General features: G+C 38.2%; 1 protein-coding gene across 6 annotated transcripts in view; it reads right to left on the bottom strand.

The window, feature by feature from the left end:
* npas2 (neuronal PAS domain protein 2) overlaps positions 1-27519 on the bottom strand; it is a 60664-nt gene that overhangs the window by 18136 nt on the left and 15009 nt on the right. For all 6 annotated transcript variants that reach the window (XM_042499574.1, XM_042499578.1, XM_042499576.1 and 3 more), the window contains exons 2-8: positions 10644-10842; positions 6886-6942; positions 4656-4810; positions 4454-4545; positions 3962-4051; positions 2629-2749; positions 269-382 (exon numbers count right to left, since the gene is read on the bottom strand). In XM_042499574.1, the coding sequence (XP_042355508.1) occupies positions 269-382; positions 2629-2749; positions 3962-4051; positions 4454-4545; positions 4656-4810; positions 6886-6942; positions 10644-10699 (685 nt within the window). In that variant the 5' untranslated portion in view covers positions 10700-10842. The remainder of the gene's footprint in view (positions 1-268; positions 383-2628; positions 2750-3961; positions 4052-4453; positions 4546-4655; positions 4811-6885; positions 6943-10643; positions 10843-27519) is intronic.

Raw genomic sequence — 27519 nt, 5'->3', positions numbered from 1 at the left:
ACAAGTTACACATTCTTCGAGGGACAGTTTTTCCTCTTACCTGTGGTGCTTTTTATTAATCCAGATTGTTTTGGTGTGAGTTTAAGAGTGTTGCACATGCCTTTGAGCACCACAAGCCGAGCATCTACTTCCATTAAATACTCACTCACACCAAAAAAACCTATACTGATAAATAGCACTACAGGTAAGGGATAAAATATGTACTTTTGATTACGGGGCGAACTGACCCTTTAAGTCTTTTACACAAAGAGAAAATAAGAATCCTTACCATTGTTATGAAACTTGAAATCTCCGACAAACTTGACATACTCGTATACAGGCGGCTCCTTTGGGTCAATGTTACCTCTGGCTAGATGACAGCAAAATTCAATATGTGCCTCGCCTGAAAAACAGCAGATTTTTTTTTCAAGGTTAACGACTGTCTCCATACTTAATGGGGTGCTTTGTGTAACACTAACAACAGAGTAGTTACAAATCTGCAGTGTGAAAAGAAAGATATCAAGTGTAATTTCTATGTTAGAGAAAAGAGTACAATTCATTGAAAACCTTGAGTTCATTCTACTCAGAAAGATCGGACAATAGATAACGTTCACTATTAACTCAGGGTTCACATCAACAAAAGGTTATGGCATAACGCTTATGTAATATTTTACAGTCATTGTGCTCCATACAGCAACATCCTCTTTCTCTTAATTTTCTGGTAAGAGAAAAAAATAAGAGAGGTCAACTCCAGATCCACCAAATGTTCTTGACCATCCAAATTAGCTTTTACCCAGGTGTTCTCAATTATGATTCCCACTTGATCATAACTCACATATTGGCATAGTTAACACCTCCTAAACACTATATAAGGGCAGGTTTTGTGCCGTGTGCACAGTCTCTGGCAAATGGCCAAGACTGGCGAGATGGCACCAAAAAATGCTGTAAGAAGAACTTCTGCAGTAGTGAAAGTGACACAGTGTTAAATAAACTTAAACAAAGTAAATGTGATTTCAGGGAAAAGTATGCATGCAAAAATGTTTTAATAAATGTAATAAATTAAATGGTGACCGTATTATTAATTTGTAAAGTAGTTATCTTATAACAGTAGTGGAGAAAAATGTATATTTCCCTCTGGAGTGAAAGTGGAATGAGATTAAAATACTCAAGCAATATAAAAGTTCCTCAGATTTGTACTTTAGTACAGTTTTTGAGTAAATGTACTTAGTTACATGCCAGCACTGGTCAAAAGAGGCATGCACAGTGACTGAAATTACAGTAATTAGGATCAATGTACCAAGTATAGTATTATCTCTTAAGCCCTGACATTAAATAACCCAATCATTCTAATTACTCTGAAACATGATCTAAATGTGATGATATTTATGCATTTTTAAATGTTCCTTGAATATTTAACTTTCTTGCGCTGAGTAACAGTTTGTGGTCTGTGAAAGCACAATGATTTTCTCTGATCTTTGTAAGAGTGCTCTCAACCACTCAAACATTTTCTCTGACCGAAGTGAAGAGCAAAACTAAGAAAACAATAGATGGGCACTTAGAAAATAAGAAGAAATTGTGGATATGAGCAAAAATAAAAGTATATCATTTCTTGCATGAGGCCCATTAATACATTCTGCATATCCATTGGGAGAGTCAAAGAAGCAGATTTATTTGACGGCATAACAATGTGCTTTAAGCTTTAGTCGCTCTTTAATGTTAAGTCTCTGAAGGAGAAACTTACTAATGGAACACTTTGACCTCAACAAGACTTTTAAATTATCTACAAATTTACAATAAAAGTGTGCATAATTTGTGAGGCGGGGCGATTATTCAGCAAAAGCTCACAATGGTTTGAGTGGAAAGGCCAAGGTAGTTTAGGCACCACTTGAAGGTGCTTTTCATGTGAACTCAGCCGGTGAATGAAAAAAGAATTTTCTTGTGTAACATGATTCAGCATAATTTTCACAGTAAAGCTGTAATTGTGCCCTTAATCCAGACAATCCCTTTCGTGCAATGAAGACAAAATGATGTATGTCTCTTTTAAAATGTGCCAAAGAGCTGATGGTGGCTCCAGACAGGGCACTGTGACAGTTCCCTATTTAGGTTTCTAAGTGTAGGCCGAGACACTCGTTCCTCAGCATCTCTCTTACCCAGAAAAGCTCAATAGTAGCACAGGATTAAGGTCAGTGTCTTGAGCCCCACATACTACATTGCTTTGGATTACTGTGCTAACATAACAGTGATTTAAAGTCTTAACTATGATACTAAGCTAGCTCCTATTATTAGCAAAAAGGCTAATCATAGATCCACACTAATCAGCAATCCAATAAACTTTAGACCCCAATTCAGCAACCTGCTCTATATATAAAGAGTTTAAAGTGACGTTACCGGTGTGACAGCAATCTTTGGAAACAGAAAAATGCTCTTAAAATAACTCGACAAGACTGATGTCAGGAGTCAAGTATTGTTTTAGGATGACAGGCAAGGGCTACAAATGAAAAATGACAGCACTGACTATTATGTAAACAGTATATCTCCCACATACTGAACTTTTAACCTCCTGATATGCAAGACACAGGCACGCAACGTGGTGTTCGAAACAGACAGGAGCCAGACGTGTGCGGAGAGGCGGCCCGCCAGGATACTCACTGTCAAGGAAGTCAGCAGCAATGGGGTCAGTCATCAGCATGTGGGATGATAGCAGCTTATATACCTCCCCGTGTTCCCGCTCCGGGAGGAAATTCAAGATATTTTGGTCCACCATATCTGACTGGTGCAAAAAGAGACATGTGTGATGGTCAGTCATTTGGCGGCGTATGTCATGTGCAATTATGTAGCATAACAGGAGACATAATCATTACACACTGGAGGATTTCTGAAACTTTAAGCATTTTAAAGGGAAAGTTCACCTCAAAATCAATAATACTTGTTTCTTTTACCTGCAGTGCTGTTTATCAATCTAGATTGTTTTGATGTGAGATTCTGAATGTTGAGATATTGGCTGTAAAGATGTCTGCATTCTCTCCAATATAATGAAACTAGATGGCACTCCACTTGTGGTACTTAAAGTGACAAAAAGATACACTTGAAAAACTAAACAGCAATGTCTGTTTCCAGAAATCATGACCCGGTTACTCAAGATAATTGGCAAGCTGTATTGTGAACAGTTTCATGTTGGAATTATTTTCTTTCTTGTACATTATGCCCTCCAAATGTATCAGAGCACAGAAGGAAGTGTGCACCACTGAGCTGGCTAATTTTACGAGGAAAAAGCCATTAATGTTAACATCTCGTGCTGTCACGAGCCCCAGCCTCTCATGTATGAGTAGATGCACACTTCCTTCTACACAGTGATACACTTGTCAGGTGTAGTTCAGTAGAAAGAAAATAGTTCCTACGTGAAATTGCTCACAACAAGGTTTGTGGATTGTCTTAAGAAACTGGGTCATGATTTCTGGAAAAAAACATCGCTTTTAAGTTTTTGAAATGTAATTTTTGGGCTCTTTGAGCACCACAAGCCAACTGGAAGGCAGACATCACTACAACCTGTACTTCCAACACTTGGCAAAACAATTTAAATTGATGAATAGCACTACAGGTAGGAGGAAAAATATGTACTTTTGATTTTGGGGTGAACTGTCTCTAAAGAAGTTGTTTTGAACCAGCACATACAACTGATGTAATTTATTTTCATTCTATATCACAAAAGACATGAAAAGCAATTAAATGAAATCTCTATGTAGTGTTCATGCTATCATTTGTAAATGTGTTTTGGGAACATAAAGACATAAACATCATGGGAAATATATAAAGTCTATTTCCAAAATTTCCTGGATCAGATCAGGTGGATTGCAGATATCAGTTTAACATCAGTAACATGTAATTGTTTCTAATCAAGCAACATTTACACTTTATAAACGTTTAAATGAATTCAGTGTTAGCAAGAGAATTAAAGGGTACTTAGTTCAGCTGCCTCGCTTACCGGTAAATGGCCAATGAGTGAAGACACACTGTCAGATACGTATATGATGTTGCCATCTGTCGTTAATGCTATCAAGAAACCATCTAGGGCCTGTAAAAAGAGGAAGAAATGAGCACTTTGACAATGAGGTTATCAGCTGTGAAACCATAAATGAGACACTGCACTCTTGCGTTATTACATATCATCATCATCTGTGGTAAGTTACATGAATTACAAAATGTTTTTGTGCCCTATTTGCTTCAAAGTGCCTCCAGTACTTAAACCACACTTTGGGAGAGCTTGCAACTGCTTTGAGATAACCACCTGAACAAGGTGTGTGAACTTTAACATCAGTGAAACTTTAACTCAGCTGAAAATGTAATACTCATCTTGCTATGTTGCCCGGCTCTCCATGGGCATTTTAAGGAGAGTGTTTCCTCTTTGTTTTTTATTAACCACATTATTCAATGTCAGAGCTTAATCGGTCCGCAAACACATCCTCCCGAGCTTTACCTCCAGCATCAGCTGAGTGAACTCCTCATTACTGAGGAACGAAGGCTTCCAGTCCTGTCTCACATCACAGGTTTCGTTCTGTGCAGTGATGTCTGAAAAAGACAAGGATGAAGTCTAATAAACCTGCTTTATAAAGGTCTCTGTCAACATTTTTTCAAACTACAAACACATGCTGTATCAAGACTTTGTAACATCTTCATACCTTTTTGTTTCTGCAGGAAGTCAATAGTTCTCTGCAGTATGGTGGACTTGTCCATCTTGCGTGGATGGCCCTGACCCTGCAGCATGGTGCATAGCTCCTTGATGAGCACATTGAATTGGTCTCTTCTTTTCTTTTCCGATTTGTTACGAGATGCCCTACAGTGGTCGACACATGAGAGCAATTATAAATCACTGGAATCGAAGGTGAAAGCTCTGCCAAACAAGCACCTGTAGTTAAAGGTTTATTTATACTTTCCAGACTGTACATCAATTTTCCAATCAAAAGCAAGCCAGGACTGCAGGGAAACAGTCGAAGACAAATAAAAGAATGACAACAAACAACAATCAATAAGGGAGAGAGAGAGAGAAAAAAAACTAGAGAGGGAGGTAACAGTAATTTAATACAGAATGCAACAGTCAAATTTGTTTTTTTTATCACCTGTTGATCTCAGCTTGATTAAAACCATCAACAGCATATTTGTGTTAATGAATCTAGTTACAAGGAGTGTAGTTCAAATGAACTGCTTAGCCTCTTTTAGCTCCCTGTGTTGAATTTACGGCCCACATTTTTAATCTAATCGATACCATTTTCAGCAGCTGTTTTCAGCAAACAAGCTCTAATAAACCAACTGTGCACTGTGTCTGCGAGGCACCAAAAAAGCAGACAGTAAAAGGATATTTTTCTAAGGAGTTGGTGGAGAGAGAAAGGGAATATTGAATTTATATTCAACAGGTGCCTAAAAACACAACTCCAAATGAATGCTAATGTTGCTCCATGTCTGTTAGATTTTTTGCTATCACGTTGGTTTTAACAACTTGAAGCTGCGTGTCTGGCTGCTTGTTTTGGATTTTTCTGTGCCCAAAAGTTACTAATGCAGCTTTAATAAGAGACAGGATTAAGTCTGTGGTTTGAGACGGCTCTCTTAATATTCACTAATCTGGAATTAAAGAGACGAAATATTTTAGCCCATTCCCCTTGACCATTTAAGTGGAATCAAGGTTTATGGAGTTGGACATTTATTTCAACACATTTCATCAAAGTGGTCGAAGACGGTACTTTGGGGGAACTTGGACAATTGAATCTGTAGAGATTAGGCTACTTTTTAGATATATGAAACTAGAGCTACCACCTTGCAGGTGTATGCCTCCACAAGCCAGTTAAGTTACAGTTTAGATCCATTTCTGTCTGAACTGTTCATGTTGGACACCCAAGATTAGTGTCACCAATTCACTATCTGACCAAATGTCTCCCCTTCTGTTCCTGCGACATGACGTTGCATAATGGCCAGAAAATTGTTTGCAGAACATCATGATGTCAAAGCGAAGTCGACTTTTTGGATATAAAATGTCATCATTTCATTTTATCCTGTTAGACATTTGTGTGAAATGTTGTCAAAATTAGTGTATGGATGATTAAATTACGACCCAAAACATTTTTTTGTGAGGTCACAGTAACCTTGACCTTTGACAACCAAAATCTTATCAGTTCATTGTTGAGTCCAAATGCACATTTGGGACAATTTTGTGGAAATTTCCTCAAGGCATTCTTGAATGTCGCCGTTAAGAATGAGACAGAAATGAGGTCCCAACGACCTTGATCTTTGACCACCAAAATCTTACTGGTTCGCTGCTGAGTCCAAGTGAATATTTGTGCCAAATTTGAGGAAATTCTGTTGAGATATTGCATTCACAAGAATGGGACGGTCATACAAAAGAACAGATGGACGGACGAACAACTCGAAACAAAATGTTGACTTATATGCCTCCAGTCACAGCTGTTGCCATCAGTGAAGGCATTTAAAAACATTTCCAAAATCAGACACAAGGTAACAAGTATTATATCCAGAGCTCAAAAAATGTTTCAAATATTACATTATATATGACAGCTGAAAGGGAGCAGGAGCAAGAGGTGAGAAAAAGTAATCATCGTTTGTGAATGCCTTTTTACCTTAATTAGGTCTATTTTTTAATGTAATGTTATTCTCAAATGCATTTCAACCATAGTGTGACACTAAAGCTTAAGAGTTCTCTTAAAATGATTAACTAACACCAAAGATGCATGTTTTCCATTCCCATTCCTGAATGAGAGGGGTGACACTGGAAATTAATTTAGTATAGCTTTAACTAAATGAGTTCAAACTTCAGTTCTTTCCACATCTACATTTAACAATCCGTCTGCTCAGTCAGAAACATGCCCAAACTGACAAACACACAAGCATAAACACCAGTACCTTTTTGCCCTGTCTTTCTCATCTTCATCGATCAAATCGTCCACGCAGCTGTTGGTGCTGGAAAACACAAGGGTACAAGGTAAATGTAGTTTCTTTGATGATTTAATAGGGACATCTTTTCAGGTTATCATTAATGATGATAGGTCAAAAAGTCCTCTGCGAGTCAGATAATCTCAGGAGGTTAAAAAAGATGATCCCACTTGCTACATCTGTGTGCTCTTTTCAATGCTAACACTGTAACCTGTTTTCTCCAGCATTTAACAGGTCACTGTGGCATGTAAACATCTTACTCTACATATGCATTTATGGTTAATGCTGTCTACGCAAGCTCAGGCTCACACAGTTTGATAATAACAAGATATATGGAAGAAAATGTAACCTGTGGAATCATTTTTTATGTATCAGAAGACGTCTTCTACTTTGTCAGAGAGCAGAGGGCTGAGCTTAGCCAGCAGTCAGTTTTATTGTATTATTGTTTTTACAGATTATGGCTTTTAGGTATTTACGAAGTGTGGCCAGAATGGCACGAGTGGACTTTAATATACTGTAAGAAGCTCATCAATGGCAGTTGGTGCAATCATAAACTCATAAAGCATGGAACTATATGTAAACTGCCTCACCCAATTCAGACTTTACCCTGATTACAGCCAGTAGCAACTTACTCTGTGCAAGTTACAGCCACACATACGCAATTTTAAGGAGTGCCACCTAATTGGTGCCACCCAACCCTGATAATTACAGTGTTCCTATAGCTGAATATAAGTGGGAGACTTTTTTAGACTTTTTAAAAGCCACTCAGATTTAAATTTAAGGCAAATTTTACAGTAGCTAAAACTGAAGGAAAACAAGATTATGGAAAAGATAAGGGAAAATATTTTGCCTAAATATTGATTGTAACATAAAATATGGTGTTTTGGTGACATTCAAAACACATAATTTCTTTCTGTATTTTTGAGATTTTACAATTTAACTTCTATTCATAAAAATATTCAGACTTTTGAAAAATGGAGGTGCAGGTTAAGTGTTGCTTTTAGACAGAAAGAAGACTGAAAGAGTGTTGAATTAGCCTGGAATGCTAATGGTTGGTAATGGATGAAAAAAGCCAAAATATAGCTTCTGGTTTAGGTGTGAGTTTTGGTTTGCATAAATCTCCGTTAATGTGACATTTCAAGATTGTAGTAAGATGCCTGTTTTGTTTTTTTTTAGTTTTTCTATAGCCAAACCAAGGGTCTAAGGATAAAGGACAGGTTGTAAAACATCCTGAAGACATTTCTGATTTGTAATTTTGTGCTTTATGAATAAAATGAAATGAAAAAAGAATGCACCATTAATGAGGTATGATCATATGATAAAATGACAATATGGTACCAGCACTAGCTTTTGGCTATTTGGCCAAAGCATAAAAACAAGCTGTCTAATGCTACGCTCATATATGCACTTTACTGTATTAAGCCTTCATAAATGGAAGAGGAGATTTGAGTCTGAGATCAAATGCGTTGTGGAAACTAGCGGTGAAACGAGGAGCAAACAGGGTAGAAGTCAGAAATAAAAGGTGTGCTTGTGTTTCAAATTCTCTGTGTGAGTGTGGTTAGATCAATGTTATTAAAGCCACACAGTACTTCATTAAAATGCTTCATTACCCTTTAAAGATGTAAGTGCTCTGATCACATCTGTGAGAAATGTTCTCTGCTTTGCAGATGGCACTGCAAAATATAGCTGGGGGGTGTAACAATGTGCATAACACAGATTTCTTCAATTGTTCAGAGCCTAAATTTACCAAACTAATTCTTAGAACGTGTTCTTACATTCATGCTTGCTACATTTTCTCTTCGTGCCTTATAATGTTACATACTGACAATTAAAGACTGAGGAAGAGCTCACTGAATCCTTCCTAGAACTCACTCTCACCCATACACTCAGCCCACATTCTCATCCATTTCTCTTCAACAGTGATTCTGCCATAGCTGGACTGAAAAACATCTTTTCAGACTTTCTGATGAGGAATTCAGCTCCCTCTTTTTTTTAAAAAACATCATTCATTTCACAGGAATAATAATAGATCTCTGCACCACACTGAACAATTTTTCAGCAGCTATGAAAAGAAGAGTACGTGTGGCCATTTTTTTAAGTCCTAAAGCTGCTCAACTGAATGCCAGCCACTGAAATATTAAATAGTGGTGGAGGAAGAGGAATAAAGTGGGTACATTAAGGAGAAAATGACAAAAAATGTATTAAAGTTTCTTGTATATCTTCTCTGCATCATTGTGAGCCAAAAAAATACGGTGGTGGTGTTCACAATGGCAGATGTCTGCTTAAATTTAAGAGAGAAGAGATGTCTTTCATTAATGAAAACACTGGTTTTCTCGTCAACGCTGGGGCATCAAAACAGCCAAAATCACTTATTTAAATAAAGCTTTCTCCAAGAAAATGCATACATTTTGTATTCTAGATGCTTTTAATGATTAACCAATAATTTACCATTTACCCATTTATGCTTACACTTGACAGAAGAAGCTGGTTGGGTATCGAAACTCGGTGCTACTATGACACCAGTTCATATTTAACCAGTACCTACTAGACCGAATCATGACATTGATTTCTGTGATTCATTTTGGTGCAATATTATGTGCATTGCAAGTGTGTGACTGAGAGAGACAGAGAGAATTTTTGTGTAATGGTGATGGCGAGGCTACAGCGACTGGGCCAGAGTATCAAGTGAACTGTAGCGGTGCAGTGTGTGAACAGTTGGCAGTTTGTCAATGAATAGGTGCTACAACCCCCCAAGACCCCAGCCAAGGTCCCTTTTTGCTGCCACCTGCAAATTAAAGCAAAGGTGGTTAGCCTCTAAGTTAGCTAGCGAAGTTAGCTTCACATTGACACTGAGCAGGCTCTCTTAAGGTAGACTGTTAAGGAGGACTAGCTATGATCACAGCCGCTCTTGATCAGATTGTGGAGAAATCTCTGTCTGCTGAGTCTCTCCTGAGTTAGCAAGATAATAATTGATATCAATTCAAAATGTATTTTACTGTTATTGGTACTGTAACTGTTTATCAGTGTTAAATTATTGTTTTTGTTGAATATATTCAATCTCCTGTTCAAATTGCCTTTGCAATAAAAAAAAGCTATTTCATTTAAGCTCTTTCATGTTGTTTACCATCCTTTTGTGCTTTATTTTGAAAAAATTACCAGTTCAGGCATAGTTTAGGCACCAAGTATCATTTTTGCACCAGTATTGAAAACAACCCAAACAATACCTATCCCTACTTATCTTCCATATTGAGAAAAAAAATGCTTCTGGATGGAGAATGTCACCTGTATTTTAGTTATTTTAAAAAAAAGGGAGACTTTTAACATACTTTCATTTAAAAAATGGTTTAAACTCTAAATTATAGTGATAAAACATTTATACAACCAAAAGTAATCCTTCTGTTGTCATTCTGACTGATTCTAATAATAATAATTCTGTACTATTGTGATACCACAATAGACACTGCAATATGTTCTGAGACGGTTAGCATACGTTGAAAATATTTTGCAACCCTAATTACGTATAATTCAAATGTAGAAGAACTATTAATTGATTCTTCTGTGGAGGCAGAGAAATGTGTGCAGCACTTTGAGTCCAAGACCAATTTCCCCAAGGTGACAACAAAGTGTATCGTATCGTATCTTATTTGCACAATATAGAATGCAACATGTATATGGAGCAGAAATACAATAAAGATCTCTAAGTGAAGTTAATTAATTTTGGTACTCACTCCCAATCCCTGCGGGTGGATGGACAGGGGCCCCCGAAGTCAGAAAGGTTGTCCATACTCACTCCTTTTCCCAACCAGGCCCTTTCTGAAGTCTTATAAGTCCCATCCGCGCTGACCTCGTCTGAACACTCTTTTGGAAAATCCTACCGCGGACCAGTTGGCCACCACCCCCTCAAGTCCACCAAAGAAACACCAAAACCTGCAAAAACAGACAAAACTGATTAAAGCATCCTGTAAGTGGCCATTGTGTTCAGGACATAAACTGTTAACATAATCAAGTATTTTCTTCGAGACCTGCATTAAATAAAGATCTTGCAATTATCTGTACAACACAAATCTTTTTATTATGAAGGCTTAATGTGTTTTGCCGGATAACCATGAATAATACAACATAAAGTGCATTAGCAATCTTCAGTTACTACCTGGGTAGAGTACTTCATCACTAAAGAAGTGTTTTTGCACAGGAGGAGCTCCCCTGACCTAGAAAAATGTCTGAGGTAGAAACCTCTTTTGATAACCCAGCATAAAAAAACAGAGTGTTGAACAGCCACCTCCTTCACATCCTCTGTGTAAAGCTTAAACAACATGGAGCAGACACCTCTATTATAAACCAGGAACTCACACACTGGAGCCTCAGCCGGCTGCAATGAAACAACATGTGACTGATTTCAAATGACAGATATTAATAAAGTGTCTATACATAGTCTTTGTGTGGTTAACAAAACATACGTCATTTCAGTCACCAAATTTCAACTGTCTGAAATAGTCACAATTACAAAGTTGTTTCACTCCAAGCCACTTCAAAAGGTCGTGTTTCCAGTAGGAAAACTAAACACACTACTTTCCTTTAGCCTTGATTAAATTAGATCATGGGTTTGCGGTCTGGAAATATCTTACATTATGTATCAATTATATCCTGGTTATTCTTACAGCTGGTAGGTGATGTGAATTCAGGCAGTCGTGAGTGTTTTTGTGGGTTTGTCTGAGTTCGTTCGGGGTGACACGGGGTAATGTACACAAAAAGCCTCAGGGGAAACTACCATCATTGCATTTTCCATTACTTCAAATCAAAATGAGACCCATTGTCAGAGGAGGTATACTTCCATGGAAAGCTCAGAGTGATGTGGGGCAACCCTAAATAACTTGTTACTCAAAACATGACAAGTCTCTGTCCAACAAAAAACTGCACTCTGTGCTTTACTTCAAACTAACCTGAGCTGGCAGAGTCTGGTGCCCTTTTGTAATGGAAAAGAAATAATAAATCTGAGTGATTTCATTTTCGCACACATTTCTTGTGTTTCAATATCCTCTTTCTCTACTCCAAGCAGCCATCTCCTGGGCTGAAAAATGAAGCCAACAAAGAGAAAAACTGAAGTTCCTCAAATGGCCACTTGAGACTGGCTCCAAAAGGAGTCAGTCTCCATAGACCACCGTATCAAAATGCCCAACTTTACATGTTAACAGCCTGGTACAAAAAACACTTTACTGGTTTTTGTCCACAGCCCAGTGGGTGACCTCACAGTAGCTGCGTCCATTATTATATACAGTCTATGCTTTTCTCTCATAGCATGTGCAAACACACGAGTGTATGCAGGTAATGTAAATCTGTGAAAGTGAGCTTGAATGGCTGTCTCTCTCTGTCTCTATGTGTCAGCCCTGTGCTTAAATGGCAACCTGTCCAGAGCGTATGCTGCTTCTTGCCCTATGTCAGCTCCCATGCCCCTGCAGCGCTCTAAAGGATAAGCAGGTATAGCTAATGGATCAAAGGATGTGCAGACATATTGGGGAAAAAAAGATACATTTCAAGTGGTAAAGCAGGGCTTTGCAACTCGAGGATGGTGCAACACATGAGAAGAAAAAGAAACAAACCAGTGACAGGCAGATGATTTTTTAGAAAGGACTAGTAGTAAAATGTCACTGCTGATCATATCCATGGATCAACAGTCAGTCAGTACATATTTTATTCTAAAGAAAAAAACAAAGTATATATTTTTGTCATTACATTGTCTTAGTGGCTGGTTGACTTTCTAATTTTAGTACATTTAAAAAGTACACTAACATTATATTAAAATATGTTCCTGAAAACATTCAGTTCATGAGCAGTGATTGACAAAACTGACAGCTGCATTAGAAAATCCTTGTGTCTGACTGGTTGTTTTTTGCACGCTGCAGGTGATTCTAGTGAATGCTATTAGAGGCAGTAGGAAAAGGGATATTATTTTTTTCACAGACTATCTGTTTCATGTACTTCTTTAAGAATGTAGTGACAGTTTTAGTAAATGTGACAAATTTATTTTCAGAAAAGTTCAACTGTGGCTTAAGGCCAAAGGTGTATCATTTATGCTTTTAAATCATATCAGATCTAAATGCCGCTTTATGCATCAAAACCATGCCCTGCTGTTCACAGTTTTGTTATGTTCCTGTTTGCATCACTGTTTTCTCATGTGCTCCTCTTTTTCATTTGCACAAATTCTACTTCACGCTTCATGTCGCTGCTTCACTGTAAAATCCTTCCAGGATCCAAAATCCTCTTCAGCAGGTACATCCAATCATTTAGCTACAATTTCCTTTTGGTTGCTTCACTGCACTCTGTAATCCTAGCACATATTTTGATTTACCTTTTCTCTGTTACACAACAAAATCAGATGAATCAAATGCATGTAAGAATATAAAGAAATCAAACAGAAGACACAAAGCAGAAGGATAGGCTTTGACCGTGAAGCAGCAAGCCTTATTCTCTGCAACAGATAATATTCACAGCCAACTAATTTGCAATAGTGATTTAATTTCATAGCATTTAATTCCAATGCAGGAAGTTGTGTGGATGGGCCTATGAAGTGTTAAAGACAGGAGGCCAGTTCCATATCCCCTTCTTCTACTTTTGGTCTGCAATCTTAAACGATACAGTCTTTACTTGACTAACCTTCAACATTCTTTCTTTTTCTGTTGTCTCTATGTGCCTAGACTTCTCTAACCTTTACTTTAGTTGACTAAACATGTTGATGGGGTGGAAAGTTACCATTTTAACATGTTCACATTTTATTTTTGGCTAGAAGATAATGCAGATTTATAGACTTTATCACTAGGTTTCAGCTTTCCATGTCCTCTGTAATCTCACATTCCCTCTATGCTGCACAAGAAGGTAGGGATGACTGGCACAATTGCTCAAACTAATTCAATTAAAAAACACCTTTCCATTAGTCTTAACTCAAGTAAACAAGCCTAACATCTCCTTTCCTCCCCTGCCCACACACAAATCCATTAGAAAAGAAAGCAGGGAGAAACTTTGCACTCAAGGATGTAGAGCTGCCGACGACTGTAATCCTAAATTGCTACAGAAAACTCAAACTATTACTATACTAATTGGGCCATTAAGATTTTTATGTTTCCTGAATTGATCATGGCAATCTTTTCATGATCAGCAATAAAAACATTTGCTGTCCCTTAGGGAAACAACCACTACTTAATCAAAGACATAACTTCTGCATTTACTGCAGTGATGTCCTCGCTGGCAGGTTAGACAGGTTAAAGTGTTACAGCTTCTAACTCCAATTAAGTTCCTGCAATGTTGAAACTAACAAAATGTTAAACTTTTAGCAACATTAAACAAAGCCAATTGAATAAAGAACCCACTAGCATCCAACCTCATCTGGCTTTTGTCTTTAGTGGGAAAGGTTACAATCTGCCTTTACTCCCAGGTCAAATAACTCTGCTGTAGTCACAGGTATTTATCCGCTCTGATCAGCTCTGATCGGCAGTGATGGAAACATGACATGCAGGAGGACACGCTCATTTTTACCCCAGCATCTGCTACAGAGAAAGTTCATACTGCCAAAAATTCCAGTTGTTTCCATACAAGCAGAGCTCAAATATTTTTCAAAATTAGTCTGGACTGAGTTTGAAAGAGAGAGACTGAATATGTACGAGACACATTTAAAAAAATATATATAAATAAAAAAAGTAACCACCATAACATTTTCACTGGCCTCCATGCTGCTTTAATGATTACATTATTATATCTGGATACCAGACCTCATGGTGCCTATTCAGTCCAATGAGAACTGCTCAGCTGGCATATGAACCAAATAAGTTTCTAGCTTCCAGGTACTTTTGGGGTATACGACCCATTGAAAATGCACTGTAGTGTTCCTCCCATTGGCCCCATTGGTGAGTTCAGCTCATAGACTTAACATTGGGATGATGTCACAGATATTTAAATTGTTTTATATTTTTACAAATATAAAACCTCCATTAATTCATAATAGAAAGATTCACAATTGACCTCAAATGCAGTTCAAGGTGTCCTGTAAACAGTTTTACAGATGCCTCTTTTACAATAGGAGTCTATGCGAAAAATGCTTTTTGGGCCACAAAAAAACAAGGCTGAGTGGTGTTCCTGGGGGCCTGGTAGCTTTCTAACGGTAACGTATGCTGTTTCGTGAAGTCTAACATCACGAGCCAGTAAAAAAATAACCAGAAAGGCATATTCATCTACTGCAGAGCCGTGTACACTGTTCCCACCTATTGGCAATTGGAAAATAGTCTAATGCCTGATTTTAGTGGGTTTTCCAACATATGAAAAACATTATATATGAGCTTACTTTGATGGAAAAGGGTATAATACTGATAATCCAATCTAACCTATACTGTCTATTTGACAAATTGAAAAAATATGCAATTTCAGTTATATCAAGAATCACATATGCCACTTTAACTTACTGTATACATGGTCACACTAAGCTATGTAAAATGAAACCTCACATATCAGCCTGCATTCTTTTCATGTATTGAGGTTAAACAGCTAAAAACACCAGAGTCTAGTTACACTTGTGCCCCTGGGTATTTAAAGCAACCTGAACTCATGACACAAGATATTACACTGAAGTTCAAGTTCATGGCTAAACTCTGTCTGTAAACAGGCTGTAAAAGAGATAGGGATTATTATTGTGACAAGAAATTACTTTATTATTGCACATAACCTCACAAAGAGGAAATGTAAGAACAACAATCTTTTTCTTGAGTGAGTGTAGGTTTCATTTTAAAGTTTAATGGGGGAAAAGCCTCTATTGCCACGGCTGAGCCTCACACCTCATCCTATAGCTTGTTGTTGGATATAATGTTGTCCTTTTGTATTTTTAACTGTACTTCTAAGGTTTCCTGTGACAGGCAACTCTAGCATCCTGCAGATTTTAAAAGTTGTTCCCAGTATTTTTTCAATGCTGTGTCAATTCTAGACATCCAAAAAGCCCTCAGTCCCTTTTCACTTTTACTTCTTCCCTGTTTCATGCACACACAGGTCTTTGAACACAGTGGTTTGTCATCTGTAAATAAAAAAAATTAAACTGTGTCATGTTATCTGTCAAATCCTCATTCACAAATTTATCAACACCTGGTAGTTAGCTAATGATTGATTATAGCTCTCGAGCACACAGGTTTGTTTTTGACGCCCTCGGTAACTTTAAGATAATGATAGCTTACACGTAGAAGAACTGAGCACAGATGAAAGATGTTGACAGCAGATATTTCCCTCGAGCTTTCAAAGACATAATACCTGGTTGACACCAACGATTGGGGTATGGCTGGCAAACCTGCAGCTTCATCTAGTAAAGATTGCAGCTGCAAAGATTTTTCTGCCACATTGAAGGCATACTTTCACTTGATGCAAAGCAGAGTGAGCAGTTCAGATCTGACACACAGTATCCTCACGCAGACATCGTCAGCCTTAAAAATCTTTCATTTCAAAATCATGACGTGGGTAAGGACCAGACATTTCACCTCATAATGCTCACAACTGTTTAAGCATTGATGGTGTTTATTTTGAATCATACAACAGTGAAGCTCATCTTTAATCTAAGACCATTTGTTCATTTTTATCATATTGGGGAGGCACTGTGTAATTACCATACCTGTAATTTATTCTACAGCACATTTTACAATTACTTTGACTTTTTATTAGGGTGAAATCAAATCATGAGACTAAATCAACCATAGAATTTATGCCCTGGTAGCTATGCCTTTAATATCTCTGGGCATGTTTGGTCATTAAAGGCAATGTTGCAAATCAGGAAGCAAGACAGGTTTATAACAACATAACACTGCATCAACAACAACACTAGATTTCTGCATCAATGAAGAAAAGCAACTGGTTTGTCTGGTGTTTAATTTGTTGGAACAGCAAACAACAAAAACAAAAGGCTTGTCCAGTTTCTTAATATATTTACCCAAAACCTTATCAAAAATATTTGTCAATATTGAATCCATGTTGATTTGGTCATCTCCTTGTTTTTAGTCGTCAGAGCAAAAATTCTCCGTATAGATGACTCATATAAGTGATAAATTATTACTAAAAAAGTTCAAATTCAACCAATATCACCAGCTCAGACACTGGCAGTGGTTTCCAATTTCTTGATATTTCAAAACAGACACTTTAAATGCCACAGGACATGTCTGATTATCATATCCATAAAAATGCACAACACCACTTAAGACCAAAAGCAAACTAACCGGTCTGCTTTGACAAAAGGCTATCTGGGTAAGTTGTAAATAATGGTTCCATTAATGGTTAATAAGTTACAGTATTTAGCAAAACAATATGTAATAAAAAAACCCTACATGTTTATCATCATAATAATACTTTACTGTTGTTGACTGTATTTTACCATGTTCCTCTGTGATGAATTAGAGGAACAATTAATAAAGCTATTTGTTATCATTCATAAAGCCTGCTTATTTGACGGTGGTACCAAAAAATCTACTCACTGAAATATCAAACATTCAAATTAATACCACCCATTAAATGCTCCTGACCATTAATATCATCAAGAGAAGACTTTATCACAGGGTTTATTATGCTAATTTTTACCTGCTCACACACACACACACACACACAATACATAGATAGACTGGCAGTGAGAAAAGGCTATCTGCACACATTTTGAAAGCCAACAACATTCTTCAACAAGAGATCATCTTGCGATACAATCACTCCAGCCGCGGTACGACGATCTGCAACTTAAAATGAATGTGGGCGATGGTTGTAAAGTAGGGTTGCCAATGGCCTTTTCCCAACTTCCTGTCCTCCTACTTCCAGCAACCTTGCTCAACCTAATCAATCTTTACACTCGGTCTCCATTGTGATTTCAACTACACACTGTAAAGTTAGTGACTGCATTTTGCACGATTCAAATGCTATTGTGTTAACAACATCTGTCCACAGACAGACATATAAAACCGTAACAAAACATCCAAAATCACTTCAGTGGTAGTTCCCGTTTTAATAATTGTCTGCAGGACCAGTAACCACAGTGACAAATATGCATGCTGAATCACAAGAAACAATTCCAGCAGCACTGTCGCTGTAGGTAAAAATACTACGGTATTCCAACAAGAGCTTTGCTGCTCTTGTACTGATAGATGAGTTTGAGGTACTTGCTAATCCAGCCATACAGTCTGCTGTTGTGTCTGCTACTGTCTGTTTGTGTAAAAGTTTACATTGCCCGACCACTTCCACCTGCATCTGGTTTTGAGCTGACAGCCCAAGCTGTCGGGTAAACATTAACTGGGCCTGGACAGGCTTAGCTTCAGTCAAACTGGAAGTGTTAGGTGTGACATGTATCTAGGTCTGGTTGCTTTGTCTTACATTGCATACAATCTAAAATCATGCATCTTAACTCATGTGCTTGGCTTCCCTATAAAATGGTTATAACTGGTAAATATCAAATCTAAAAGCAGAAAGCCACACCAATATCCAAAATCTATGTAATCACAAACAGATCCGCTGGTCCTTTGCTTAGAGTGACCTTAGAATTATAAGGTTCTATCTGCAGTTTTTGTCAGTTTTTTTTTAGTTATTCATATATTCTTACTCTGTACCAACCTATTAACATAATGTGAGGTGTTTTTTTAATTTTTTGACTTTTTATTTAGAAAAAAGAGGTTCATATATTTTTTTCTTTGTGGAAGGCAAAACTTTGAAGCTCAGTATCTCAAAACTGCTTAGTATGTTAGAACCTTATAATTCTAAGGTGACATTATATCAACATAAGAGCCCATTTGCATATACAATGGTGTGAACATAAATAAAAATCTAAGCATATTAGAATGTAATGATCACTTTCTAAATTGAAAAAAGTTTCAGTTTTCTGTTGAGGTATCTGCTGTAGGTACAGCTTCCCTTAAGTGATAAAGAAACAGGAAATACTTCTATTGGTTACACACCTACAAATGAAAAACAGTGGGAAGGACCATGAGTGCACTCAATGACCCTTAAGTTTACCACAAAGCCTACATAGTAAATAAGTAATTCTGCCACATTATATCCCGGGGTCAAACAGAGGAAATCTCTCCCTCTCTCTGAAAGAAAACCATGTCAGCAAATGAGAAGCCCAAAAAGCCCCCTGAACAAGAAAACAGTGGGTTATTTAGAGAACCGTGAACTCCAGTGGACTTAAAGCTGCCAGGTTGGGTAACATCAGCCTGACCTAAGCCCGCTGAGAAATTATCTCAGGATTTCTTTTCCTGTGACATTTAACAATTTTTGCTACGTGACGTCTCAGAGGACACAGTGACGAAAATCATTTCAGTGTTTTGCCATGAATGTCATCAGCAGGGGTTCAACAGAGAAAAATAGGTTATTTCAACCTTGTAACCAGGGCACTTGATGACTGTGAGCTGAAAACATGTAAGCAGCGTTCAAGAGCGCTGGGGATACGCTGCTAATGCACACTCCTGTGTTTGACCACTATATCTCCAGCCTACGCAGTCTGGTGGAAAATCTGGAAAAGGGCCACAACAATCTGTCGACCACCTCTCCTTTAATTTGCAAAGAGGCCACTCGTGAACTTTGATGTTAAAAAGGGGGTGACATGACAACATGCTGCGCTCGCGACGCGAAAGCTTTAATTAAATCTCACGTACCTTGAAAGGGGCTCTTCAGAAGAAATAAAGATCCACGCTCAACTTTAATCAATGTAGTCATTTTAAAAAAAAACAAACAAAAAAAAACTACAGCATAGCAGCTGAGCGCAACTACCAGCGACACACTGATCAGGCGCGCGCCCCGAAAGCGTTAAATTGCATAACAACGCCTAAGTTAATGTTATTAATCGCCGGTGAGCGGTCTGTGGCTTTGACAGTCCTAATTTATCAACAACACACGGTTAAACGTCCCATTCGTGGTCCCCGTTTGCTAGTTGCGGGCTGTGTCCGTCTATTTTCCAGGCACTGTACTCCACATCCTCCGCTGGCAGTGGCTTGTAAACAGGACCGAGTGGCTGAGAGCGGAGAAAGTAGGTCAGCTGGTAGCTCAATACTCGGCTAACGACGGCAGCAGCATAAGCAGTCGGCTGTGCAACACAACCGAAAGAAACCTGTAGTGACCCGGAGGAGTGGGCTGATTGTAATCTATAACACGTGCTACATGCATAATAGCACCCCACTAAATGTCAGTGTAAGGAAGAATCACCCATATGTGTAATATGTGTGTAACGCAGTTTACTCGGGGTGTAGAAGTGTGAATGGTACGGTCTGAAGTGTAGCCTAATACCACTTGGCCATGGAGGCATGACAAGTAGCCTTTAATCTATTAGGGCTACATTTATCCAGCCTGGTGTGCGCTCACACACATAAGGGGACTGACATGATGAGAAATGTACATGAATCGACCTGTCAGTCTTCTATGAATCACATAAGAGGAGGTGAGGGGGAAATGGTGTCTCCTCCCTGCCTGCAAGACGGAGCAGATTAGCCTGTCTGACCCTGTTTGTAAGTTTATAAAGCATTTATTTCAATCTGGGGGGGAAAAAGAAGCCCTAAGCACAACAAAAGATGACAATTCATCAGCAAAACAAGAAGCTGAAGGCCATTTGTTTTTCCCCTTGAGTACTTCCCCACATCCCATGTTTTTTGTTTTTTTACAACTTCCTTGTTGCCTTTTCCCTCAGCCAAAGTCCCAAATGTGGGTCAGCAGTCTGCATGACTAATTTCAAGGGCTCATAATGGACTGGCTCCAAATGTTTTGCTTCTGTCAAATGATCACACAAATGGCAGCAGATGCAGACATATGGCCATGTGTTTATAACTTTTAAAGCATTTAAAAAAGTTAGCATTTAACACAATCTGGTAATTTGGAGGTTATAAGGAGGTAAACTACATTTGATTGTCATAATCATTGGTGTGTTTATCATTTCACAGTTAAAGGTGGCTTCAGCGATCCTGGGGAAAGATTGTTGATATTCAATGTGGAGTTCAGCACATTAGCATATGCCTGATTTACCGTCCTTCTCGCTCCCACTGCCATTCTCTTTATACATCCATTGCCTTTCCCCTGTCCTGTTTACGAGCGCAAACGCCTCCCATTGCTGATTGGCTGGAATAGCGTTGTGGGGCTCCATCCAACTTTGATTGTTTCTCATTTACAGAGATAGGGCTGTGTATGAATACTGGATTTTTTATTTTCCAGTGAACACACTAGCCTGGCACCGTCCCTCCAAGTTCACTTTCGATTTCCAAGGGGCGTAATTAACTGGCGCAGACCAAAATGCCTCTGCCATTGGATAGGCTAAGAACCAATCAGTAACAAAATATATCTGACATAGCACTGAACGAAACATGCAGTTTGGAGCTGTGCCTAGTCTGTTTTTTTTTTTTTAGCAGGAAAAAAATTGTATCTGGTCACAAACTTTCTCAAATTATAGCTAAACAATACACTTAAACGTGTTTCTGAAAACACTTGATAGAGAAATAGGCAATGCAATAACAGAATCTTGATTCATATTTAATCAGCACTACCTAGTTTGACATACGATCTGAGTTTTGTGAGCCTGGTGTGTTGTGCTGATTCCCAGGCAGGCAACAGACAGCTAGCCGACCCCTAAATATGACAAAACATGCTGGATTAGAATCACCAACTGCATCTTTAACCTAATTGTGCAGTCTCCACAGAGTCTACAGAGTATGTCAACAGTTGTAGACAAGACTCCTGTATTGGATTAACACAGTTTTGTTTTGAGTAACTAAAGCCAGGAACCCCCTACTACTGGTTGTAGCTGTCATTTTGCTGCGAGAACTGATCTTCAGTAGGTAGATGGTACATTACTATGTAATAATAATTATAACAAACCTGAAAATAATCCTGTATTTTGTAACAGAAGCTTGGATAGCTGCTAAAAATAAGACCCCGAGTCTTGGCAAAATCTTAATTTTCAAAGTTTAGTGTGCGTCTTAGAAAACAGAAGGGCATTTTCACACTAGCTAACACTGAGAGGTCTTCTTAAAGCTGTGTATTTGCCATTAGTGGATTTTTTTAGTTAACAGTTTACAGTAGAACAATACTAAGAGTCTAATACCATGCTAGTGGCTCTGTGAGGCTAAAGCTAAATGCTAATGCCAGTGTGGCACTATGCCTACGTTGCTTATACATATGATCATGTTTTATGTATCATTGTGTAATGTGGACTGTCTAAGTTGTATTTTTTTATGTTGATCAATTCTGTGCACACCACATCTACTGCAGATGCTCTTCCTGATTATATTTTTCATGTTATCCCCATTAAAGGAGTTTTTCCTTATCTGCAGCAAAGGAAGGAGGGTGGTGTATAGACTATATAGATTTTAAAGCCACCTGAGGGAAATTGTGATTTGTATTGAGCTATAAATAAAACTGACTTGACTTGAATACATTGACAATTATGAAAGGTTAACAGGTTAAGCAGGTATAGTGTTTACTTTGTTAACTATCTTAATTAAGCATGCTAGCATGCTAACGTTTGCTTATTAACAGTAAAACAAAGAACAGAAGAGGCTGATGGGAAATGAGTCAGAGAATCACCGGCATTATTGCAAATCATCCTGAGGGGGACATGCATGTCTGTGCCAAACATCATGGAAATCCTCAAAATCACAAATGTGAACCTCATGGTGGTGTTGAAAGAAAAGTCAACAGGATTCAGTCTCTGGGGACCATGAATGTGATGGCAATCATTTCATGGCAGTCCCATCCATTTAAAGTAGCAAATATGTTTCAGTCTGGAACAAAGTGGTGGACCGACTGACCAGCTGACTTACATTGCCATTCATAACACCACGCTCCCCTGCCTCTCTAAAAAGCACTGAGTGGGTGATTTGCAGCAACGGTCCAGAGTCTGATTCAAACCGAGAACATCAATGTTCATGCTATAACTCTTATGACACTGATCCACCAGGACACCAGCTGATAAGCTGTTTGTACATCTTGATAATCACACTAAAGGATTTGCCCCTCTGGTCTGTATTGACTTAGTTGTGTTTGACAGACTTCTGATAAGAAGCGTGTACTTCTGTCTGTGTCTTCGATATTTAGTCAAAGCTTTAGTGCTGTGTGTTACAAGAGTATTTTGTAACACCTGCTTTGACGCTGCCACCTCTTATGTAATCTTACATCGTCTTTTCCTTGTAGGACGTTTTAGGTTGCATAAAAGAGATTCTCAAATGATAAGGAGTCTTGTGATCTAGACCAGTTGTCATGTGAATGAGGAGTGGAGACAATAGAGCACATGAGAATCAACTGCCTTGACGTCAAACTATGACATCAGAAAAGGCTAAGTGCATGTTCCCAATTTGACAAACAGAGCATCTCATAATAAAGAGGGTGAGTGTTGGCCTGAGTGTGAGCCTGCTCTCTGAACGTTTTATTTTGAGAGTGAAATATTCCCTTTAAGCACATGCAAAAAAAAACTTCAATTATGAACTTTAATATAACAAAATATTGCATACTGTGTGTATAATCCAACATGAGCTGCACAGGGGACACACAAAATCTGTATCTGGTGTTCTGTATTTTTTGGTCCCTGTGGATGTGTTCAATAGCTTTTTAAACCATTACATTTAAAACAGAAAATGATCTGGAGTGTGGGTATGTGATTTCAACTTCAAAGCCAACCAGATGGTTGCCTATGCCTCTGCCAATCCTCATTATTTGACATTTTAGGATTCAAATTTCTCGCCAGACATCCATGAGCTTGAAACAAAGTTACAGCAATGCTACATTTGCAGACCACTTGTTTCAATATCTTCATGTAATGACTCACACTTTCCTGCAGTTGATTCAGACTGCAGCTGTTGTAGTAGTCCAGGTTTCGATGACTGATCTGACTTATGATGTGGTACCAGTATGATGCCATTTTAACCAGCTTGTGAGACGTCGAGCCACAACAGCACAGCCAATCTATGACTTATTGCTCCCTCTGTAACTGAATGGCTGCATGTTTGTGTTCAAAGGAATCTTAAATCCTTGGCGTGGCACCTTTTGTACTGAGGTGAAAGCAGTGCTGAGTGACTTGAGAGGTAAATTTCCACCATCTCACCACTCCTCACCGTGGCTGCTCCACAACAGATACAGAGTTTGAGGTCTCTCTTGCAAACAGACACTTTACTCATGAGGTGTGCTCAGTCCTGTACTTACTATTTATCAAAGTGATGGCTGATCAAGTAGGGTGTCTGCTTAACTTCTAACCAAGCAACCAAAATAGCTTCTCCTATGAATATAAAGGAAGACTATTAATTATGATGGAGTTTGTGATGAAAATAACAATAAATCATAGAAGGTAGAAAATCATTATACCGCTGCTGCCTATAGCCACACTGCCATCAAACACTTTCCATATAGTACCCTCAGAACCAGTAAGTAACCTGTACGGCAGTGTTTCCCACAGAATTAGAATCTATGTGCGTCATTCTGTATCTCCTCTCTAAATTTTGAAGTTTTTGCAGGTCCTTGAATGCAGAACAGGTGAACTCATCACAAGTTTTTTTTTCTCCTCAGGAGCAGTTTGTGTCACGGGATGGATAATTAATCTGTTGGTCCAGTCAGGGCTGATGATGAGCAGCTACCCAGCGCATTCAGCAATTAAGTTTCACGTTAATCGCACCTGGTGCTCTGCTGCTTCGTCTGTACCCTGAATATGCTCTGCACTCCGAGACTGAGGCGCAATGAAAAACAGAATATGTTTTTCCCAATATTGCTCCTAAAGAATTGTCTAGCTCCAAAAATATACAACCAATACATTGCTGCAGATGTTTTAAACGTGGCAGCCCGCCACACAAAAAATGACAATAGCAACATCACTGCTCCTTCCAGCTCTTGCTGCATTTCTTCTTCTTGGCCGATGCAGAGAAACGCCTGCACCTCACCGATCATTCAGCGATATTTATAGGACCTTTAGTGGCCATTTGGGTGTCCTAAGCATATTTGCTCTGGATATCAAAAATAATTGGTTTGTGCATTGATTCCTTATAGACCAAAAACAGTATGGAATGGGACAGTTCTGTTGTTACCATCCACAACTTCTGACAATGTAAATGCAAAAATAACTAATGTGTAACCAATTAAACTGAACTAAACTGAACTGAACCAGACTGCTTGGTGAAAACAAGGCTTATATGCTGAAACCTTGAAGTATGTTACACTTAAAACAGACTAAACACAGCGAGGCCACCAGGCACTACTGAGCCCCCCTATTACACTGGTCAAATTCAATACCCAATGTCGGCTCTTTCTGTGTGGAGCTCCCACCATGTAATCACATTGGTTGTCCCAGTTTCTGTCATGTAAAAAAGGTGTGAAAGTTGGGTGGATGGCAATTTCCTCCCAAATGAGGAAACTATTGTCAAAAATCAAACATCAGTTACTGTATATGGTGGTAGTGACTCAACCCGGACAAAGACACTACACAAATGTCACTGACAGCCACTTTAAACCAAGACCAGAACCAAATGTATTCCATTCAATCATCTGCAATGGTGTTGCTGTCCTGGTAAATACATAAAAAGTATGAAATTACTCCCCATGCACCAGGATGCCTGCAACTCGTGTCAAATGTGTTACTATTAACACTTTTCCAAGTCAGCAGCAACACAGGGGCTCCAGCAAAACAGTTTTCAGCTGTTCAGCTGTTTATCCCCTCATATGCCAAGTTTGCAGAGTTAAATGTGGATTACAAGTAAATAATAGTCCTCATTTACATGTGACTCAAGTGTGATTACCTACCAGGGTTTTGTGTAACATGTCAGATTAGCTTTTGTATGGGGTATCCAACTATACTTCTACTAATATTTATGTATATTTACTGTCTACTGTCCTGTTGAAGAAATCAGATTTGATAGAAACCAGAGATTTTTCTTTATGTATATTAAAATGCATAGGCAAATTTTAATTCTTAAAATGTAAACCCTTGTTTGCACAGGTAACAGTTTTCATGAGGCTTGATTTATTCAATTTTTTAAATCTAATTATTTTTGTAATACAATGGACCCTACTGATTACTTTGGGCTTCAGTTATAAGAACATTCTTCTACATAACAGAACATTCCCTACAGCAACAATAGACCCATATCTTAACACCGCAATAACGAGAGGAAACCAGAACTCACTGAAAAATTTGTTTTACATCATTCCCCCTTCTCTCTCCCTCCTTTCCTGTCAATCTCAGACTATCCTACCAATAAAAAGAAAAAAATGCCCCAAAAATAATCTTTAAAAACAAAAAAGAAAGAAGTCACTCTTTTAAAAGTTTAGAGTGTGGAATTTTGTGGCATTTGTGAGGTTGCAGGCTGCAACCAACCGATACTTTTGCCTGTGTGCCAAGCGTGTAGGAGAACCACGGTGGCCTATGCAAAAACACAAAATGGTCTTATCTGCAGCCTGTTGTTGGTTTTACTGTTCTGGGCTACTGTAGGACCAACATGGTGGACTCTGAGGAAAGACCCACTACATATGTATGCATATGGCTCATTCTTACTCAACAAAAACAACTATTCTTAGTTTCAGGTGACTATAAACATGAAAACATAGTAATGAATATTATATTCAGTTTCTGGAAACCCTACATACTGGTACTTTAAATGTCTCTTTTGACTCTGTCCTGACACAAAAGCAGATTTTAATAGTATAACCTAGTAAATAAAAACAAGACGGACTCAGTCAGCAAGTAAATTATTATACAAATTGTATCATCATTTTAACACAGCTTTGATCATCAAATGTTAAAATGCATGCCAAAAAAGTCAGATAGAGGGATCTGACTTGGTTTATATTGCTGTCAGAACTTGAAAACCAAAAACCGACATGAAAATACTGAAGTTTACAAAAGCTAGAAATTAAATAATAATACATTTAATTGAGGACATTTGATACAGATGGATGGAAAACAATGTCCCTCACAGAAATTAAAAACAAAAACAATAAGACGGATGATCAATTATTGGTGCAAAAACTGAGAGAAAGCATATGATTGGACCTCAGAGGGACATGGTGGTTCCTTTGGGTGGTGAGAGGTAGCTGCCTCAAAAGTCTGACCTTTATAACCCAGATATCATGCAACATGATGTCAATAAACTGCACACAGCACTCTTGTATTTACCCACCTGTCTAGTCTGTGATTACTTTACACTGGAGGAAACGAGAGACGAATAAACCGAAGGATTTAAAGTGAGCGTGCCATGCTTCATTTTTGTTAACAATAGTAACACATTTGCATTGTCTCGTAATAGTTTTTATGTTCACTATCAATTATTTTTCCTGCCAGTTCCAATAATGCATACATGATGCTTGACCTGCCACAGAGGAAATTAATGCTCACTGATTTCTGATGATCTCATATGAAAATTTCAAGAACAAAGACTTCCTACTGTGACCCTTCATGAACACCATATTGAAGTGTCCCCGCCTGACAAATCATTCCCTTTGGGCCAATGGAGCGGGTCTATCGTGAATTTCAAATATCAGTGATATTGGACAGATTGCAATGAAATTCAGTACAGTCACAAGTTCCTATAAGGATAAATTATAATATTTATTAATACACAGTGAAATGTGCCAAAATTACTTTTAATATAATGCCAT

This window comes from Plectropomus leopardus, chromosome 13 (genome assembly GCF_008729295.1).
Source record: "Plectropomus leopardus isolate mb chromosome 13, YSFRI_Pleo_2.0, whole genome shotgun sequence".
Lineage (NCBI taxonomy): Eukaryota > Metazoa > Chordata > Actinopteri > Perciformes > Serranidae > Plectropomus > Plectropomus leopardus.
Note: the sequence above shows the minus strand (reverse complement) of the source record. Positions and strands in the feature narration are given on the sequence as shown.